The sequence below is a fragment of the Lycorma delicatula genome, chromosome 6, assembly GCF_047948215.1.
Source record: "Lycorma delicatula isolate Av1 chromosome 6, ASM4794821v1, whole genome shotgun sequence".
In the NCBI taxonomy this organism is placed as follows: domain Eukaryota; kingdom Metazoa; phylum Arthropoda; class Insecta; order Hemiptera; family Fulgoridae; genus Lycorma; species Lycorma delicatula.
In genome coordinates this window covers 80,293,855-80,317,159 of record NC_134460.1, presented here as the reverse complement: position 1 = coordinate 80,317,159, position 23,305 = coordinate 80,293,855, and the positions used below count along the sequence as shown (strand labels likewise).

Sequence of the window (23,305 nt, the reverse complement as noted above, 5' to 3'; positions counted from 1 at the left end):
AATTACAGAATTCCTAATGATTTGTCCTGACAGAAGAAGCTATCAGGATCTTAAAAAATTAGTTGGGAATAGAAAAGAATAGAGATGGATATGGTAAAAGGGACCTGGTCATTCAGAGAGCAGATAATAATATGATGATGCTAAATTCAACAATTATGATTTTTAAGTAAATGTAGATTTATTTTTTGTTGATAATATTTTGATACGTAGATGATGGTCAGATAGAAAGGGTGGAAATAGAAACAAATTAATGTACTTGACCTTGAATCTTGGGGCATAGCTATTCTAAAATTACTTAGATTTACCTTATAAAATAGATTAATTTTTTATAATGTAAATGAAAAAATGACTTTTACATGTTCTTAACTCACAAAATTTTGATTTTTTTTTTACATGTACCATATCATACCATAACTTCTCAGTTTAAATATATTTTAAACAACAAAATATTAAAAAAAAAGAAATGATGAAATGAAAAGAAATATATGTTTAAAGGATGACATTTTTTTGATGAATTTTTCAGATATTAAAAAGTATATGCTGTTTACAACAAATTAAATCTTTCAAATATGCACAAATATTTCAATATAATCAATTATAAATCAATAATTAAATTATTTCTGTTTGAATTAAATGAAAAGTTTTTTAAAAAAGACGTACCACATCCACATCATTACACATCACATCATTACATCCACATCCATTACATAAGATGAATGAAAAGTAGTATGTATAATAATATATGATATGAGTAAAGAATATGGAAATGAGTATAGGAGTGGAGTGTATTAGCTAAAAAATATTTTTATTATTACTGTTACAGATCAAATTAAAACGACTGTATTACTTTTTATTTGAATGAATATGAAATTATTGCTAGGTATTTATTGAAAAATTATAAAATGGGAAACTTACATACTCATACATGAAAATAATCTTTTTTTTTGTTACACTAAATACGTAAAATGATAAATATTAAAATAACTAACAAAATAAAATTACAAGTGACCTGTTGAGTAAGAATGAGATATTTCTTTCTGTTTCCATTATTGAAAATTTAACTCTTAGTTTACACTTAAGTTAAGTTTACAGATACGTTTTCTTTGAGATAAATCCTATTAAACTATAAAATGTGCTTTGATTAATTATTCTCCAAAAGCAAAGATTGTTCACAATTATTAAAAAAAAATCTATTTTTTTTTTAAAGGAAAATGCCTATTAAAGATTTCATTTTGTTTTTAGTTGCTGAATACACAAACTTTATAAATTACTGTATCAAGAGTGCAAGTAACCTGAACTGGAACATGTAGTCAGCAAATATCAAATAGGGATTAATTACAGGCAAAAGAGGAAAAAATGGCAAGACTTAATGATTTACTATATGCTACATTCATCTTTATAAAATTCTTCAGATAGTATCTTTAGTGATCTAAGAGGGATTCTGGCTGATAAAAAACAGACTTTTAATTTACAAAAAGTAGTATGTGGATACAGTTGAAAAATGATGTTTCAATATGTGATCATTATGTTTTAAGATGACTGTTTTTTTTTTCAGAATTTCGGTATGCAAATAATTTAAATGCAAAAACAAAAAAATATAACTATACATTCAGTTGATACATCATGAAGCATAAAATGTACGTCCATTTAATATACGTAAATAAAGATTTTTTGTATATATATTAATTTTATTCACAAAATTAGCTGTTTCTATTCAGGCCTTAATTTAGTGGCTTATTTGATTTTCTAGTAGAGGTTCAGCATAGTAATAATAATTACAAGGGAATTTTGAAACCTCATAATTTTCAATACTTAAAATACAGATAAAAATTACAAACTTATACTCTTAAAAAAATGATATTATGTATCCAACTGCATAATGCATAGTTATTGTATTGAGAATTCTGTAATGCTATACAGGAACACAAAAGTAAACATATTAAGAAGCACTGAAGTAAGAAAAAAATGTATCATTGTGGATGGTTTGCACTGATAAAAGATCGATTAATTTGTTTGTCTTTATGGATATATTTATTCTAGAACGTATTTAATTAATTGTTTTTATGTACAGGATATTTATATAAACCTTTTCAAGAATTCAAGAGATGGTTTCCCATATCAAAATAAAGAAAATAACTTTATTTCAATAAATGTCTGGAAACGCTTAGTTTACCAGGTATCCGCCATTTTGTATTTTTAACATAAAAATTTATTTCTCAGCTGAAATTTCATACATGCTCTCTCTCTTTTTCTGTTTAGCCTCCAGAACCACCATAAAGTATTACTTCAGAGGATGAGTGAGCAAGATATATAACCTGATCTCTCAATCCATTTCAAAATGGCAGTCACGTAAATTTTTAAATGTTATATTTTTTGTAATGTCTGGTCTATTTAAATGTTATGTTATTACAAAAAATGTTAGTGTTTTATGGCAAAAACAATGGATTGAAATGGACTGAGAGATCGGATTCATTATTTTTGTACAAGTAAACCTCTAGGTACCCTAGCAGTATATGAAATTTCAGCTTGATATGATTAAATATTCCTGAGAAATAAATTTTTATGTTAAAATACAAAATACAAATAGGATACCTGGTAAACTAAGCGTTTCCAGACATATGTTGATATAAAAAGTTTTCTTTATTTTGATGTAGGGTACCAAGCCTTGAATTTTTGAAATGGCTTATTTCAAAATAAGCCATTTCAAAAATTTTGAACAAGAATTTTGTACATTCTGTATATGTACAAGTATTTGTTGTGTCCTAACTAGAATAGTTGCTGGCAATCTGACATGACACGCAAGACACTCCCAAATATGATATATAGCTATCCTTAAGTGTTAGACAATGTTTGATAACAAGAATTTTGTGCCAGGATTATTGGGAAAAGTGATGAGTGAAGTTATTTCCTGTTGCCTTTTTCACTGAGCCAATCAAACAGTTGCCTATCAGTGTAAGAGTTAATATGCTCTTGCATATTAGCATGTCAAGTTCACTGAAATGCTGGTGATAGTAAAACCTACAAGTGACATCTGTGTAACTCTGTTCGGTGACATTCTATTTACCACATGGGCTGGCCATAGAGAGAAAATCAATGCTCTCAGAGAAAGTAATTGTGACTCATACTTCTTATCACAGGTGTTTTACATGTGTCCCAGCCATAAGACTGAGACAGAACTATCTGATAACAGTAGTAAAGCAACAGATTAATATAATCCATTCTTTTGTGACACACTGCTTTGACTCAGCGAATTAATTACAAAAAAAAAATTATATATATAAATATAATGATTATACTGCATACCAAGAGATATATAGAGCGCTTCAAAATATTGAAATGCAATGAAACTTAAAAAAATTGATATTCAAGCAATTCAAGATACTGCTTGTCATTAGTAAAAATATTTTAAATACCTCAGCATGATCTATCTAAGAAATGTTTTCTTAAAATGTCTTCACTTTTATTACTAAATGATTTTTAGAATCAGTTTACTGACACTTGATTTAATGATTTACTCTTACTACTTCATCAGTTTACATCTGCTATACATTATCCTGTTATGCAATATACCCGTTTTTTATGGAAAATTACTGACTTCTTAAGCTTATGGATTTCTTTTTTAACATCTTAGAATTGTTAATCAAATAAGTTTGGCTTAGTTTATTAACAGCAAAATTATTAATGGCTAAAATTATTAACAGCAAAAGATCAAACACGTTTAATTGTGATTTAGGTAATGCCTTTCCTAAAAAAAAAAAATTCTGTGTCAGCAAAAAACATGAGCCATTAGAAACTAGCAAACAGTAATGATACTATTACGATTATATTAAATATCGCTAAATAATTAAATACAAGGCTATATTTTACATTTTCAGATAAAAAAATTAAATTGACAGATGACTATCATAAAATTTACTAAAAATATTAATTTCTTAAAACTAACTGTCAATTACACTAGGAGTGACTAGAATAGTTGTAATCTTATCATTAATTTATTTTTTATATTGACAAATATATTATGAACTAATAAGTGTATAGCACTGACTAAGTGGTCTGCAGATTAATGCAATGACTTATAAAATGAAAGATAAATGAATATATTCCTAGTAACCACAATATCTAAGTATTTAGTTTCTCTATTAATAATTATATCATTTGGATCGTTTGGTTAAAGTATTCAATATGTAAAACTAATGAAAAATGCCAGTACAAAATATCACAACAGCTGTAAGATGTCTGGCACTTAACATTTTCATATCATTATAGTACTTGAAAAAAAAAATGAAATAACATCAGTCTATTCTAGATCTATTTAAATGATCTAATTATAATAATCTACAAGTAAAACTACAACAGTTATTTTGATACAGTATTAATTTATTCACAACTATTTTTCTTACATATACTTAAAACACAGTTATACCCCAATCTATGCTATTATGATTTAATATAAACTTTTGTAACAAAACCTATTGTAAATAATTACAAAAACATGCAATGAATACATCATTAAATTTCTAAGTATCTAAGTTTAAAAAATAATAGTGATTATTTGATGGATTGAACAAAAAAAAAATAAGGAAGAAGCTGATGAGTATTTGCAGTGCAATTAAAAAAGCAGACATCTATTACTTTGAAAGAAGATAGAAGAAGAAATTTGATTTAATGAAGCGAGCATCAAAAAAATCAGAATGAAAGCAACTGATTTTGACAAATATTCAGTAGCAAAATCATGGAAGATAATAAAGAAAATATCAAGTGACAGAAGAAATTTGTATAGAATAATTCATATTGAGGTTCAGATGAATCTCATATAAGCAATTCCTTTATTCCTCAGATTTCTGTAAGACATTTATTTTAAATTTTCATCTTCAATGTTATCAACAGTACAAGTAAATTTATATGATGAGTCTCTGGTTCAAGGTAAAGGCCCAGGTAGTTGATATAATTGACAGCAACTATATCAATGACCAAACAAGCTATTAAAATGAGGCTTCTCATTTATGTAGCTCTAAAATAAGAAGATCTAAATTTAAAGTGTTTTTACAAGTTTGTTACAGGGAAATTCATTCATGTTGGAATTTTTCCATTAATATTACCAGAGTGTATACATTGTTTAAACTTGGTTTAAGAATTTTAATCAGGTTTTAACATTACTGGTAGAATAATCAATTTCTAAATTTTAGATACCACAGATGAAATGTCAAAAGTAAGAATTGCATGATAGATGCTAGTCATTTTCCTACGTAGTAGCATATATTGTCACATATGATTCATGAATCAGATCCATAAATAATTTGTTAATTAAAAATTAGTAACTGGTAGTAGCATGATATAAGCAAATGTAACCTATTGACAAAAGTTTGAAAAGAAATAAAAGCATTATGTTTGAGGTATGACTGTAATAGTAATTGAAAACTTTCATAAAATTAAAATTTCAAATTTTTATATAAAATGTTATAATGTAACAACAATTTGAAGTAAATAGTAAACACATAAATTAACGAACATAATACATTAATAAACAATAACATTTTTCACATACTTAATTATTAACAAAGCACTTAACAAACCCTAGAAGGAGCAAAGAGTTAATTTTTTGGTAGTGAATTAGGTACTAAAGTAGTGCTATTGATGGAAAAATTTATCACTTAAAACTTTGGGGATTATTTATTCATAAGGTGATAATTTATACAATTTTCGGCATAGTAATGTTTACATTCATTCTTTTTAGATAAATGCAATTTTATTAATTAGTGATCAATTATACATGTATTAATAAAAATTTAGTCGAGGGTGTTTAATGTATAACTCTGCTGTAAACCATCTGCCCACATAGTTTACTTTTTCTGTTCAGCAATTCAACAAAAGTTCTATTTTTGAGATCACACATGATTTTATACTCTATTTTTCTATATAATAAACAAACATAAAAAGCAAAAGTTATGAAAAAAATCAGTGCAACAATGTTTCACTGAAAATGAATCACAATTTACAATAAATTATAAACAAAACTCAATTGTAAGAAGTATTATTGCAAATAAAAACATGAGGATAGCTTAAAAATAAATTGATATTTTAATGTTATAGTCCTAGCTGGTCTAGTGGTTAACTTGTTGCAAATCAATTGTTTAACAGTTGATTTTTGAAGTCGAAGGTTCTGAGGTTCAAATCCTAGTAAGGGTTAGTTGTTTTTATATCGATTTGAATACTAGACAGTGGATACTGGTGTACTTTAGAGGTTGGGGGTTTAGTTAAACACATGTCTTAGGAATGGTTGGCCTGAGTCAGTACAAGACCACACCTATTTTATACATGTCATACATATCCTCAAATCATTGGGCCATGGGGGGGATTGCTTACTGTTCACTAGTTGAACAGATTCAATGTACACATTTGGAAAATTAATTTTATAGTTAAAAAGAGCCATACATTTGAATGAATTAAATAACATTCTGTGTAACGCAAATACAATGAAAGTTACAATATTTTAAAATAAAGATCCAAAAATGACAAAATTAGAAGTGAGTTTCAACTGCTGCTTCTAGGGTAAAAGTAAAATTAAAAATTAAAAAGTTCCCAAGAAAGAACCAATAACCAATAAATAAATAGTAACTATAAGTAACACTTTTCTATCTGATAATTTATTATTTTTATTAGCAAAACCTTTCAGACTTGTTTTATCTTCTGATAAAAGAGCATTTACAATAATAGAATAGGTGACCCATCCGAATACATTCAGATAATATAATTTATGTAATAATATAAAATATATCATACAATATTGTACACATCATAGAAACTTAACTGAATTATTAATGTTAACAATAACAAAAATAAATAAGATTTCCTTAATTAATCATAAAAAATACTAAATTTTAAATAATGTACGAGTTAATATAAAAAAAATACATATTTTAATATTTCATAAATACAATACAACTAATAAATATTTATAATTTGTAATCAAATTAAAATTTCTATTTACTTAAACTCACAGCTGAACAGAAGTATGTTTATATCATTCCAAAGCCCTCTGTTCCTTCACTAATTGCTAAGAGGAGTGCTTTTTCAAATTGTTCATAGCATTCATAATCGGGCAAACAAAGCTGATTAAAACTGAAAAAAAGAATAAAAATGTAATCACTGGTTACTAATAAAATTAGATTTAAACAATGTTCTAAATTGGAAAATATTAAAAGAATTCCTACATAATGTTTTTACTACAAACCTCCAAAGTACAACACCTTATAAACAATAAACCTAATTTGTAAATATTGAAAATAGTAAGTATATTTTAGAAACAAATGATGATTTTGTTATAACTAAAAATAAATAGAAACAAAAACTCAAACCACCAATATCAGTTTGAGAGGGACACATTGTTTAAATAATGTTGACAATGAAAACTGATTCTGGTTGTCATAACTAAGAAAAATTAATCTCTTTCAACTCACAGGAGAGAGTCTAATTAACACTTTGACATTGTATAAAACAGCTTTTAGTAAATTACGAATGTAGCATAAAATAATAAATACTTGACTGAGACTGTATTCAATAAATACAAAAGTACACTTGACACCTCCTTTAATAACTGATTACATGGTTTAGTAAAAATTATATCAAGCCTTCTGTTTAATCAGTATAATAAAAAAAACCTGATGGACAAATTAGCACATACGAAAATACAACTGGAAGCTAGAAATGGAAATAAACATATTATTTTCATGAATGACACTGATTTGCAGCAGGATTGAGGCAAATAAAACACATTTATTGTATTTAGATTATAAAATCTGAATATAAGTAATTCATTTATTTACAATATTTATCAAAAACTTAAATTTGATATTTATTCAGTAATGACCAATTAAATCAATTTTAGCTAAACAATAAGCTATTATGATAAACAAATTAAAGTAGATACAATGCATAAATAAATATTCAAATCTTGTTGTACATGATGTGAGTTTATGATTCTATCAACAAACATTGTTGCTGGTCACACCACTGCTTTCCCCTGCTGACTTTAACCCAACAAAGTCTCCTCATTCCATGTCAATTTTTATGTTTTTCTTGTCACTCTATTATCCTTTAATCCTTCTGCCTGACTTGTCATTTCCTGCATCATCCTAGGTCCCACAATTCTTTCGTTTTATTGGTATATCCAGATTGATTGGTTCTGCTGCTTGCTAGCATATTGGTTTTGCACAGTATTCTTTTATGAACTTCATCTGCCCATCCTTCATTTTTCACTTCCTAGCTACTTTTAGTTTCTGTTGTAGTTTAAGATGCAGATTAATAAATTAAATATGTAGTAAATCAAATATGAATATTTTTTTCTGATACTTTAGTTCTCCTTGTACTAATTGATGAGTACTCCAAAAGAATCTTCTCTCTTATTCGGTCAACCGATTTCATCTTGAGTAAATAAATTTTTTACTCTGACTGGTACACAGTAACGCATTATGTACATCATATCAAGAATGTGTATAATTAAAAAAATAATAAAAAATAGATGTGTTATTTTAATAGAATGAGGTAAAAGAGTAGAGGTTTATATTAATTACTTAAAATATAAAGACATGAAATAATTTTAAGGTAAGTATACTGAATACAAGAATATATCAAATATATTAAACAACTACAAAGTAATTCAAAATTCAGGTGTTTAATAAAAATTGTTTGAATAAATATTAATGTAAAAGTTGAGTGGGGTGCAGAAAATTCAGGGGATATTTTATAAATTTTTAACTGGTATTATTTCAAAACTAAAACGAATGAGTAATTTTGTTTCTGTAAAAGAAAATCTTTTAACTGCATTTTAAATAAAGTGGAAAAAAATTTATAAAGTGTTTCAGTAATTCATTAAAAATAACAACGGAAAGACCCTTCTCATAAGCCGAATATTGTGATGAGTTACATGAAAAGAATTCTGTTTTTTAGTTGAATTATTCTTTAGTTGAACTATTAATTATTAATAGCTGAACTATTCTTTTTAGTAAAGATAGCACATTCATAAATATAAACACAGGGATAAATTAAAATATTTATTTTTTTAAATATCAGACAATGAGATTCATACTCACTGGGGGCAGAAAATGACCTAATAACCCATTTTTGTATCTTAAAAACTTGTTCTGACTTTTTGAGGGAGTCCCAAGAGATGATATACTTTATATGGGAATATATATAGGAATAATAAATGTTTAATACTGATGAAAAGCTTAAGAATTTTATTAAGGTGCTTCGGTTCAATTTGATTATCTTAAGAGCTTGTTATTTAAAAAAAAACAACCAGAAATTTTGTTTTATGAGCAAAATAAATACTATCATTATCATTAATGGAAATTTCATCCATGCAATCAGCAATGTTAGATCTACTTGAAAAGAATAATGCAGTGTTTTTTCATGTTTAAAGTTAGATGGTTACAATCCATCCTCTTACTTATTTTCTTATATAGAGTTGTTTTATTATTTTATACACTTAATTATGGTATTTCTTTGAGTACCAGATCCTATCTATCAGAATTCTAAAGGAGCTTATAGCCAAAATTCCTCAAAAAAAGTTTTCAAATTTTTCCTATATGAAATAATACACATCTCCATGAAGATGGGTAAAAACCTCCTGTTTGAAATTTTAAGATAATTTTTATTAAAGCAGTTTAAAAAAAATTGAGATATTTTAATTTTAATTGTCTGATATTTTTTGTTAAAATGCATGCTAATAACTCATAAGAATAGTTTTGCCAAAAGAGAGGTGGCACCTTCATTCCTAATTAAAAATAAAATGAAAACTTGGGAAATTGTTTCAAATATTATTCTTGTATGTTGAAATTTTAAGTAAAAAATTCATTGTGAGTATTTAAAATATGTAAATTAAAAATAATAAACACCAAAAAGTAAGACGTTTAATTTTTCATTATATTGTCACTTGCTAGGAAGAGGTTTAATTTTAAGTACTACTTTATTTTTTAAATACATCATAAGAGAATAAATGCCAAAATATATTTTTCGTCATGTAACAATTTTTCTAACAATGAGTGTAAAGGGCTTCCATTTAAATACAATAAAAAACAATCGTAAGAATAGAGTTCATCAAGTTATTTCTAGCTTTTACAAATTTAGTTCAATTTCTTTAGTCTTATAACATGGAATATACACACTCCCAAATCATCTGTTGCATATATTTATTTTTTATTAGCTGGTTTCAGGAGCCTGGCTTTATTTAATATGTAAATAAATCTAAGAATGGGCTTTTCGTACAGCCACTGGTAATAATAAAAACACCAGGCATGGTCAACTGGCAGGCTTCCAACAATCAAACCACATAAATACTAGGGACACAGTGACTTACTAGGTCCTCAAACCTTAGTGTGGATCCAGTGGCAGTCTAGACAAAACTCACAGAACAATGCAAGATGTAAATGATGATCAAGGATAAGGAAAATAGGTGGATAACAAGAAAGGAATGGTCTACCCACAGAGGAACTGCAAAAAAAACCCAGAAATGACTGCTTTAAGGTCCTTCTCAAGCAGTGGATAATCATTCTACTCCCAATTTCTCAGGTGGTCAGAATACTTTTATCTAACGTGAAAACAACTAATTATTGATATTTTATGTTGACTGGGTAAAATATATACTGCAGGAATTAGTTTTCCTTCAATTATAAAAGTCACCAGAGAAAAGTCTTAGGCTTCCTTGCAGAAAACAGTTACCTATCTCCATAATTGTGTGGTGTGTGGAAGTATTCCACTGTACAATGAACTGATCGACCAAACCCCAATCAAGGGTGCAGTTACATGATAGTATCAATATTACACAAATGTTCTATGGTTGCTAGTAAAACTTCTGAGAAGTGGTATAATAACTCACTAATATATATTTATATTATAAAACTATAAATTATAAAGTACCAAAAGAAATAAATTCTTGTAGTCAATTAAATGAAAACTACATTTACCATGTATGAGCAGTTGGGAGATTTCCAAATGTAGGTGCTGGAGTCAATTGAAAACGAGGACTAAGTTCCTTAAAACCACCAGGAGGAAGCTGAGAAGAACCAGTAGTAAACTGAAGTAATCTTGCCATTTCCTCTGTAGTAAAATTTGATACAGCTGTCCAGAACCAATCTAATATTCTTCTAAATTCTGGAGAGGAACCATTTATAATGTGATGTGCACGAAAATCTGCTACATTATATTCTCCTGTACCGCATAATAAAAGCTGAAACAGATTTCAAATATTTACTTTTTTGAATATGTGCTTAGAAATGATATAAAATATTTATCTATTTTTATTAAGTCTGTTACCATGCACTGATTGTTTGACATAGTTCAACGAGGAAGATTAGATAACTGGAATGATTAATGAAAAAATTGCATTCTATTAAAAACTAAATCTATATATAATCAGGATCTTTATTGACTATTGTATTACAATGCCAGATTAATACTTTTAATCTCTAAAACCTATCTATAGTAAAATTAGAATAGCTGAAAAATTTAAATACCTCAGAGAAATAATAAAGTATATTAATTTGAAAAGCTCTATCTCAGAAATGAAACCAAATAAAATGGAACTAACCTATGAACTAATGAAAAATACATAACAAAATACTTTCTTTTAACACAAAATTTAGACATATAACACAACCATTAAACCAGAATGCTTTATATGCTGGAGAAACGACAATGATAATAAAAGGATTGAGATGGAAAAAATAATTTAAAAAAAGAAGGAAAATTTAAAAAAGATTTTAGGACCTTAACGTAAAATAATAATAATAATAAAAAAAAAATAATGGATTCTGTCAGAAAAAAAATTATTTAGGCTTTAGAAGTTTTGCTTATAGATACTTAAAACAAATGGAGGACAATAAATGGATTGTTAATCTAAACAAAAAGATTTAAAGGAATAAAATATTAAAGAACAAATTTCGGACTGATAAAATAAAATTAAGTAAGCATAAATGAATAAAGTAAATAAAAGAATAAAATAAGTAAAAATAAAATAAGAATTTTCAGGAAAAAACAAGAGGAAAAAGAAGAAAATTTTTTCCAAAAAGAAAGATGAAGTTAGAAAAAATGTAAGAGTACTAGCAGAAAGTAAACAAAGTATAGTTATCTTTTTTTAATGTGATCTGTAGATGGTCTAAGCTAAAAAAAGCACCTCTACAGTGAAATAAAGATGAGGCCCCTCTTTAGAAAAATGTATTTCTTGATGCAAATGTATAAAAATGTTATTCATGGTCTGATTAAAGACTTGTTCTCTGAATTCTAACATTTATATATAAAAATTATTTTGGAATCTTACTGTTCTAAATAAAGAAGGGTACCTTGTTTTTTTGTTTTAGTTCATTTTTGATTAGGTCATATTTGAGACCATATAAAAATTCAGGAAGTATAAAATAAGCCATAAATAAAATTTATATGAATTCACACTGATGAACCATGGTAATAACGCTAATTAATAGTTAACTTGTTGACAAATAATAATGCCAATAAAATGCATCGACTTATGAAAAAGAAGAAATTAATTATATTGAATTCTGAACTACTGGAATATAATATTAATGAAATGTTTATAAATTCCTTCCTTTTTTGTAGTTTATCTGTTCTAGAAATTATCTTAATTTAAATAAATTCAATGGGGACTATATCATGATGAAGAAGGCACATTACTATAATACAATGGTTATTATTTTTCTAATCATTATTGGTACTAAAATAACTGTAAATCGTTCAGAATATGGTTTGCCAGTTTTTGATTTAATTCGTTACTATAATTTTCATCTTTAATATTATATTTTCTAAAGGTAACTTCAATCAATTTACTCTTATTATATTCTAGGAAAACATTAAAATACTAGCCACATTATTAGATTAATTAAAAATTTATTTAACACTCTAAGGAGAGGAGTGCAGTTGCATATACCTATTACTGCCATTGATACATGGCAACCTGTTGTAGATATAGTTTTTGTTTTTATGATTGACTACACACACTGTTCCCAGTAAACTCATATGACAGACTTGTCTCCTTTCTTCCTCTGATTTTATCTTAAAATTATAGGTAAAACATATTTTAACACCTTTAAAAAATGAGCTTTTCAAATGTGTAAGGTTAAAAAGTATTATAAAAAATAAACAAGAACAGTAAGAACTGAAAAAAGTAGATCTACAACAGGCAGGCTGATTTAATCCGAGCATTTGGAATATATATCAAGTTTCTTTCTCTTTATTACCACTATTTTTGCTGCAACAAATATGAATAATGTCTTTTACAATCTAAATATATATCACAAAGAAATATAGACTCTTCTCAAAAATATGATAAAGAAAATGTTTTTTAGAGTTACAGTTTTCTAAGAATATTAGTGCTCTAATTCACTAATATAATAACAAAATTAGGTTTGATTGTGCCATTTTATTTTTTATTTAAGTTAAATAAAATGTTCATCAATCTTATAATGGATATGAAAATCTATTGAAAACATCTGGAAATCATGATTTGTAATGACTATAACAACTGAATTATAAATTGTAGAATCGTTAAATAAAAAAATTGAGGTAGCTTAATAGAGAACCATAAGACTTCATATGAGTTTGAAAAGACAACTGTGAGTGAATTACCAGTGTAATTATTTATAAAAATTATTATTACTTTTTATCCTGGATTTATGCTTTATTTTCCTCCATATTTTCTAATTTAGTAGAAATCTCTGCTTCATCAGTACATTTTGCAGAAATTAAGTTAAAAACAAAGTTCAAATATAAAAAAATAAAGAGATATGTTGTTAACCATCTTAGCCAATAATATGAAATACATTATTCTGCTAACCACCAGGGGTTGGTCTAGTGGTGAATGTGTCATTGCAAGTCATTTCAAAGTCAAGAGTTCTAACGTTTAAGTCCTAGTAAAGACAGTTATTTTTATACAGATTTTCATACTAGATACTGGTATTCTTTGGTGGTTGGGTTTCAATTAACCACACATCTCACGAATGATCGACCTGAGACTGTACAAGACTACACTTCATTTACATTTATACATATTATCTTCATTCATCCTCTAAAGTAATACCTTAAAGTGATTCCAGAGGCTAAACAGAAAAAGAGATTATTCTGCTGCTGCCACAATCTGTGGCAGAAAATGTAACTATTGCTTTTGACACTATAATTTAAATACATATTTTTAAATTTAAATTTGATTTTGTAACCAAGATGGTAAACATTCCTCTTGATATTTTTAATTTTTTAACTATGCGTTTAATCCAATTTTCAGAAAATTTTCTGATGAAGCAGAGATATAGCAAAAGTACAAGATGTAGAGGAAAAAAAATAAAGCAGTGGTGGAAAAAAATATTTATAAATAATTATTTTCTACTATTAAAATGCATTCTGCTAGGCTAATTATTATTAATAATTACAAACATTTATAATATATATGTAGTTACTTTTGCCGGTTTTATAACATATTCATGAGTGTGTGTTTTGTGTGCTTCGGTTTCAATTTTTTTTTTTTTGTCTTCAGTCATTTGACTGGTTTGATGCAGCTCTCCAAGATTCCCTATCTAGTGCTAGTCGTTTCATTTCAGTATACCCTCTACATCCTACATCCCTAACAATTTGTTTTACATATTCCAAACGTGGCCTGCCTACACAATATTTTCCTTCTACCTGTCCTTCCAATATTAAAGCGACTATTCCAGGATGCCTTAGTATGTTGCCTATAAGTCTGTCTCTTCTTTTTACTATATTTTTCCAAATGCTTCTTTCTTCATCTATTTGTCGCAATACCTCTTCATTTGTCACTTTATCTGATTTGCCACCCATCTGATTTTTAACATTCTCCTATAGCACCACATTTCAAAAGCTTCTAATCTTTTCTTCTCAGATACTCCGATTGTCCAAGTTTCACTTCCATATAAAGCGACACTTCAAACATATACTTTCAAAAATCTTTTCCTGACATTTAAATTAATTTTTGATGTAAACAAATTATATTTCTTACTGAAGGCTCGTTTCGCTTGTGCTATCGGCATTTTATATCGCTCCTGCTTCGGTTTCAAAGGATTTATAATTTCCTTAATTTTACCTTAATTTTAAATGTGTACTAATTATTTATTGAAGATTATTTGAACCAGATGTGCAACTGTGTTTTTAAAATTGCTACATTTTTCTCTTTAATTTTTCTCCTGTACTGAGAAAACAATAGTAAATGGTCAGTGGTTTTATTTTTAGTGATGTTAAAGATTCTTTTGATATTTTTACAAATTTTCTTATTTTTTTATTAAATTTTGTTTTGAATATACTCATCCATATGCATATGTGAATGTTTATCAAGTGGAAAGAATTGATAATCACCTCTATTTTAGGTACCTTCATTCAGTTATAGACTATTATTAACTTATTTAGAAATGACTTATCTGTTGCAACCTGCTGAAATTTCTTTTTATCAAGGAAAGATTTAAGCTTACATACTATTTTTAAAAATACAAAATGTTTACATTTATTTCTTAATAATGCATTTTTTTATGGTATTTATTTTATTTCATTTATATGGTATTTTCTTTTTATTTTTCAGCTCTTTTTCTGACTTTGGCAGATGATCTGAATGTCATGTCAAGATAATGACAACTAATTATTAATATTATTTTATACATTTGTAGATTAAATATAAGCATTATAGATATTATTATTATTTGTATTATTTATTTGTTTATTCTATACATGTGTTGAATATTGTTTATAAGTAGTGAACAAAAATGAATTTTATCAGTTGTTTCTGTCAAACAAATAAATAAACAAAATATTTTATATTATATTATATTATATAATTATAATGAATTAATCACTAACCTCAAGCTCATTTTCATCAAATATACTTAAAAGATTATCAGGTATTAAATCATTAAGTCCTCTAAGAAAATACTCAACTTCATCTTTTAAACTGGTTGCTAAACGATACTGTGCAAGAGCATCAAGATACTGATGCTTACTTACATTTTTTACTCTAGTTTTAGCTCCATTTGGTATTAATTCCACAACCTAATCAAACAAAACAGTAAGTTTACCAACTAATAATAATTTTATATAAAACATATACTACTTATTATAACATTTTTTTTTTTTGCAGGATACAAAATTAATACAATGAAGAGATGTTATCTCTGTTAATTTAGTCAAATAATAAATTGTGCATAGAAACACAGATATTAGGAACTACTTCTTTAAAAGATTTATTATTTATATCAAACATAAATGTAATCAGTTAATAAGATTATAAAAATATTAATAATAATAATATAATTAAACATCTTACCAATAAACATAAAACTTATAAAACATCTCTTGCACTTACATTACTGCTTCATCTTTAGGTGCTATGAAGTTAAAAATACATTAATTCAATGCAAATTTTTTATTTTATTTTCCAAAAATATTTAATATGATGTTGATAATTAAAAAAAAAAAACAAATTTGAATATTAAAGATGTAGGTAATGAACTACTGTAGGGAGAAAAGAAAGAGCTAATAGGAGGCAGGAATATATACAACTACATGGAGAGGATAAAATTATTGGGTGAAGTTTTAGTGGAAAAATATATTAATGATAATATCAGAGTTCTACAGATTAATACGTAGGTTTTATGAGACTAAAAACGTATCAACATATTTTAGAAAAAGTGTAATTATTATTCTGCTGTTGCCACTAAAAGAAAGATCAGATAAGTAGACTTGCAGTACTATTAATCTTACATTTCATGCATCAAAAATACCTTACTTATATACAGAGTGTTCAGGTTAAAGGTATCCAAAAGTAATGGCCTATATTTAGAAAACCAGTCATAATCTTTTACAAATAGGCTCATTCCATAGAAAATATCTCCAAGATTTGTTCTGTATATTCTCAAGGTCAGCGGAATACACATGGACAGGCAAGCTGACTCAATGCAATTGTAATTATTTGTGTTGTGGACCTGATTACAGAAGATTCAGTGCATGTTTTGGTTAATCACTAAGTGTGTTCACCAGTATGTACGAACTGAATGGAATATCGATTCTCTGACATCTACGCCTATTTGTCAATGGGATACGACTTTAAGAGAGACTGGCAGCTTTGTTTCATAAACTGGAAGTCATCCAAAAGTTTCAGTTAGTAACAAGAGTGTGGATCGTGTACATGATGCATTCACTGCCTATCTTGGAAAGTCAGTTAGGGAGGACCAAATGATCGCTGCCTCCGATATCAGTTTGCTGCAGAGGTAATGCATCATGAAGAAAATACAATCCTAATTATCTTCTTAAATTGTTATTTAGTGATAAGGCAACCTTTCAATTGTGCAGGAAAGTTAAAACACACAAATAATGAATTTGGGGTACTGAAAACCCCATAAAACAATCCAAAATGAAAAGAACACACTGAAAGTCAATGTCTGATTAGGACTGCATAAAAATACCATCATTGGTTGGTTTTTTCATGGAGCCCACTGTGATAAGACACTGTGAGTTACATGTAACTCGACGTGCTTGAGAACTTTGCTATTCCTGCAGGCTTCAGTTTCCAACTGAAACTGCTTGATGAAATGATGCTCCACCACATCTTCATCAAGATGTTACCATGTTCTCAAATAACACTTTTAACTTTTACTGCCAACTATAAGAAATTAACTTTGTTTACATTAAAGAAATTAGCTCACAGTTATAATATTTAAATAATGTAGTTACATCATTTCAAAATGTAAATCTGAACAATGACTGTATTCCAGTTTCTAATATTAAGTTACTATTAATTAGTAATTTTCTATTGGTTGAATGTTCATGAATGCATAATTTTATTTCCCGCATTATTTTATTTTAAATTAGCCCAACCATTTTAAGGCTTCATAATCTCATTATTATCATCATATGGTTATTGGCTCTGAAACAGGTCCTTTGCATAACGTTCGTTTCAATTCTCCTATTCCCAGCTAAACTTTATAGTGATGTAAATTAAGATTTATTGAAATATATTCTTAAATACTAATGTTATTATATCTTTAATATATGTGTTACTCAATCAGTAATTTATACATTATCATATTTAATAATATTTTTCTGTTCGACTGAGGTTTTGCTAATTTTAATATTATTTTTCATTTACTACTTTTTTTATTTTTTTATATTAGTATTTTTTACTTTAAATTAAATTATTTTTATCTGACATGAAAGCATGATTTTTTTATATATAATACTTGAAATACCTTAATTAATTGTCCAGCTTGATCATAGTCTTCTTCAACAAAGTAAAGATCCATATCTTCCACATCATGCTCCAATATATATTTTATTTTAGATAAATACAAGTCAGGATCATCCTGCTCAAAATACTGCAAAAAAACAAAAAAAAAAAAAAAAAACAGATAAATTGTATATCAAACTTTGTTTAAGAGCAAAAATTTATCATTTATAAAAATTACAATTTAAATTTAAAATTTACATCTAAAAGGCTACATCTACAGAGTGCTTGAAAACAGACATTTAACCAAATCTTGATAGGATGTATTTGACCTATTTTTCTACAACATAAAATTATAAAAAAATTCAGATCACAGATACGTTAATTTCATCATAAACTTTAAAAGCGATTTCCTCTAATTTGGATACAGATTTTTACCCCATTTCATGAAATTCTGTTAGTTAATTATTTTCACTTACTGCTTTTTCTGCTTATTCAGGTGCCTTACGGTACAGAATTTTTGCAATAAAAATGTGCATAAATCAGGACATATGGAGTTTTATTCATTTATTAAGATTCAATAAAATTCTGCCTAAAAGGTTGATCTGTAAAGATTGAGAAGAGGTAAAACGATTTGTAAGTACCTCAAAACTTGTTGATTTTAGAAAAAAGGTAATCTTTTAAATGAACTCTAATTTTACAAGTTTCTTTCTTTTGGTCTTTCTTTTTATATTCTCTATTAGAAAAAAAAAAACTGGGTTATGACATTCTTATTTCCGCTTCCAAGAAAGACTTCCACAATGGTTGAAATCAAACAATAGACATAAAACATGGTTTCAGAGGAATTATTTACTGACAGTATCTTTCCTTTCTTTTTATATTCGTAACTGACTTATTTATAAGGAAAATATGTATGAAATCAATTAGTTTTAACAAATTTTTTTTTTGTAAAAAAAAAAAGAAAACAAAACAATCTTTTAGTTGTAAAGTAAAGAATAACAGAGGAATTTAAAAAAAAAAAATTTGTAAGATAACAAAATGCATTTTTTAGAAAAGATTTATAATTTCTTCAAATTTGTTGAAATGATAAAATTTGTAGACAATTACAATTAAAAATTACTGTAAAATAATATTACAATTATTTTTTATAAAATAAATTTGATTACAACATTGGTTTAATTACAACATTTGATTAAAATTAATTACAACATTGCTAATGTGAAAATATCTTATACTGTAACCACTGGTCTGAAATTCAAGGTAGTTTTTTCTTTACAGTTCACATACTTGCAATGTTATTGAGTTTTTAAATATTTTATACTTTCATTTTAGAGAAGAGGTTGTGGTACGAGTTCTGATGAGCAATCAGATATTTTTTAGTAAAATAAGTGATTAATTTTTATTATTTAGCAGAGGTTAATTATTATTAAAATCTTATCTATAAAGCAACTTGTCCTGACTTACTGACTGACTCATCAACGCCCAACAAAAATTACTTAAGATAAATTGATGAAAATTTGTACACATGTTCTTCTTACTGTGTAAATGCACAAAGGATTTTTTGAAATTCTGAGTTTAAAGGGTTAAAATGGAATACAATGAAATCTACTTCTTTTTTTAATTTCTCGGTAACAAATGAAGATATCAACTTAATTTTTGGTGTGTAATCTTCATGCGAATATTTAAAAACTAATTCTAGATTTTCTGAAATACTGATTTAAAGGGTTAAAATGGATTTAAATTTTTTTTTTTTTATTTCTCGCTAAAAAATGAAGATATAAACTTGATTTTTAGTGTGTGTAATTTTCATGTAAATATTTAAAAACTGATTTTTAGATTTTTTGAAATTCGACCTTGAAAGGAGGAAAGAAAGGTAAAAAAAATTGAACAATGATTGAAAATTTTTCCCATTTCCCACTATACTAAACCAGATATTCACTAGTTTGGGACTTGAAAATACTCTTCAGATAAATATCTAAAAACCATTTTTTGGTTTTTTGAATTTCAATTTTTTAAGTAGTGCAATGGTATATAGCATGGCAGCTCAACCAACACATACACTGTTATTGTCTGTGTGATGCAACTACTGCACCTGACTCTGATTACTTGACTAAAAAACATACAAAAAAAAAAAATGATTGTGATAGGAAACACAAGTAACCATATAATGTGGGTGAAGCCATGACAGGGGATGCTAGTAATAAGATAAAACTCTAACAAAACATTTCTAATCCTTCAAGTGGCAAGAGTTTAATAAAAATAAAAAAAAAAACTAGGAAAATACTATATTTTTAAAAGCATTCAAAATTCTTATTTCTGGTGAATGGAAAGGACAAATTTTAATGAAAATTGAATGTTTTATCTGTCGTGGTCTAGATTATTTTTTATGGACTAATTTTTTATAAAATATATGTATTTTATTAAAATAGATTATTCATTTAATTAAATAAATCTCTATTCTATTGAAACATAATAATACATAATATAGATCAAGTCAATATAAGAAAAATTATAGATATAAAACCAAATAATAAGTTAAAATAAGTCCATATTAATTATTTAAGTATAAACATATGAAACAAGGTAAATACATTAATGTATAAAAAAAAAATATTACAAAATAATACGCAATTCAATTTATTGAAAACTATTTTGAGCACATATTTATGTACACATTGAGTAGGAGATAGATAAATTCTATTTTTTTGTTTTTAACTAGTAAAATTAAAACGTATCAACAATGTAATATTGTTTCTGTAAAGGAAAATATTTTTAAGGAAGATCTTTCAAACGGTTCAGCTATTTATTTAAGATGGTAACAGAAACATAATAACAGACACATAATCTTAACCATTCTTATAACCCAAAGTATTGTGTTGAGGTATAAACTGTATTCACAGTTTTCCATTGTCTTGTCTGGTAAAAGTGGATATTGTAATTTTTTAAGAATAAATGATTATTTTTTTTAGTAAAGATTTGGAAGTTAAAAAATTTAATTTTCTAAATATAACGATCAGACAGCCCATTTTTGAATCTTAAAAAAGTTCTGTCTTTTTAAGAGAGTCCCAAGAGATGACATAATTTATTCAAAAATATATATAGGGTAATAAATATTTAATAACGATGACAAGCTTAGCATTTTATTAAAGTTCTTCAGAACAAAACAGTATGGCTTGGTTTTATTACAAATGAAATCAATTTGATCATCCCACAAGAACTATTCAAACTGTCATCTAATTATATTAAAACACTATAAACCATCACTGGATGGTTTAAGTCAAGTAATTAAGTCCAGTTTCCAAAAAATCAAATGTGACAGAAAAACAAAACAGGTTTAGTCAATGAAATGCATTAATAAGACTGTTACAAGTAATGAAATAAGACAAAATTACAGTAGAAGTATTTGTAACTTTTTTGGAAAGTACAAAACGTCAGCATTCAAATTTCATTACATTTTTTCACTGGAATGCCTTTCCTTTTTCATTTAACTTAAACCGGTGTTAAAATAGTGCAGTATGTTACTGCACGGCTTCCATAAGGGAGATGACAGTTAAAGATCAGGCTGGACCATTTACATTTTAATGCTAGTCTCTCCTGGCCATCATTCTACTATAGAGTTCTAATTAATACCATATCTTGACCTAGTGTACAATATATACTGCAACATCCACGTGAACTCATTTAATTAATAAGGAGACAGCTGCCTAACATTTTTTTCATTAAGAATGTGGATATTATAAACTACCAATGGAAAATTAAAAATCAAGTTAAATTCTCAATGATTGATCAAGTGAAATTTACATTAAAATATCATGTTTTTTCTATGAACTCTTTTTACAGAAGTGAGAGCAGTTCATCTTTAAGTCAAGGATCATTTATATTTCATGTAAAAACTACTACAATATATTACTTTTTAGATGAGTAAAAAAAAAAAAATTATTTACCTTATAATGTACTCTTAGGCCTATAAGCTGAGCAAGGAAGGAACGTGTAAACCGTGCTCTGACTAGTTGACGATAACCTCCTCCAAGTGCTGATTCATATAGACACTTCCCTACCACCCGACCAGCAAACTCATAATGTTTCAACTTTAAATGTGGTGGTCGTTTTGCATTTGGATGGACTAATGCCTAAAAAATTAATTCATATCATGCCAATCTAACATTGTGACATCCAGTTTATAGAAATGAAAACAAGAGCATAAATATTAAAAAAAAAGATGTTCTAAAGATTTGTCTTTGTTAGATTTCAGTAAATAAAGAAATTTTCCTCTACTGTTTTTCTGCTGCAATGCTTAACTTTCTATTATTTTTGTTTCTGTCATGTTATCATTACATTGTTTTATTCTTAAACAGGTTTTCTATTTAAAAAAGTCGTCAGGAGGTTATTCAATTTCAAATTTTTATTCATTCTTTCAAATTAAAAAGTAACATGCTGTAGGCTACATCCCTGTCTCACTCCTTCCTGAACTACAGCTACCATCTCCTTTACCTTCTATTTTTACAATTACTTGCATCTTTACAAATTGTAAAAAGTGTCCTTTTGTTATCTTCAAAATAACACTATCTGTCATCTTATTTTATAAAATTTTTATGTTAGTGATTCTTTGAATCATCAGCTACAGAAACTGGTTGACACTACAAGGTTATTTTGAATTTGTGTTTTACCAGTTTCTGATGCATAAACTGTAATTGTCCATATTCACAGTAGAGTGATCAACAGTTTCATCTTGATAAATGACAATGAATGTCATTAGGGTTTAATTTTTTTCACTTAAAAATTAAATCACTATATGGTATTTTAATCGCATTGAAAAATAGCAGGTACACTTGATTCCATAGCAACTACTGGCAAAGAATGATTTAACAGAATTCAACAAGACTTTGTAGTCAAGCTTGTATTCAACAAGCTTTGTAGTGGGAAAATATATCAACAAGAAGGCAGTACATGCTGCTCTGTACAATGTTTTATTCTCTCAATATGTCTGACTGGATTACTGCTGTTTGTAATACATGTTACTTTATTTCCCAAAATCTTTTATTTTTCTATATGCTTCATTTACATCCCACGTGTTCTGGTATC

The 23,305-nt window shown here is 26.9% G+C and overlaps 1 protein-coding gene across 1 annotated transcript in view; it reads right to left on the bottom strand.

Moving 5' to 3' along the window:
• The window catches only part of LOC142325960 (apoptosis-resistant E3 ubiquitin protein ligase 1), a 291,698-nt gene that overhangs the window by 5,574 nt on the left and 262,819 nt on the right, over nucleotides 1–23,305 (bottom strand). Inside the window, exons 13-17 of the mRNA XM_075367936.1 lie at nucleotides 22,168–22,353; nucleotides 18,249–18,374; nucleotides 15,865–16,053; nucleotides 10,965–11,227; nucleotides 6,999–7,119 (exon numbers count right to left, since the gene is read on the bottom strand). Of these exons, the coding sequence (XP_075224051.1) occupies nucleotides 7,017–7,119; nucleotides 10,965–11,227; nucleotides 15,865–16,053; nucleotides 18,249–18,374; nucleotides 22,168–22,353 (867 nt within the window). The 3' untranslated portion in view covers nucleotides 6,999–7,016. The remainder of the gene's footprint in view (nucleotides 1–6,998; nucleotides 7,120–10,964; nucleotides 11,228–15,864; nucleotides 16,054–18,248; nucleotides 18,375–22,167; nucleotides 22,354–23,305) is intronic.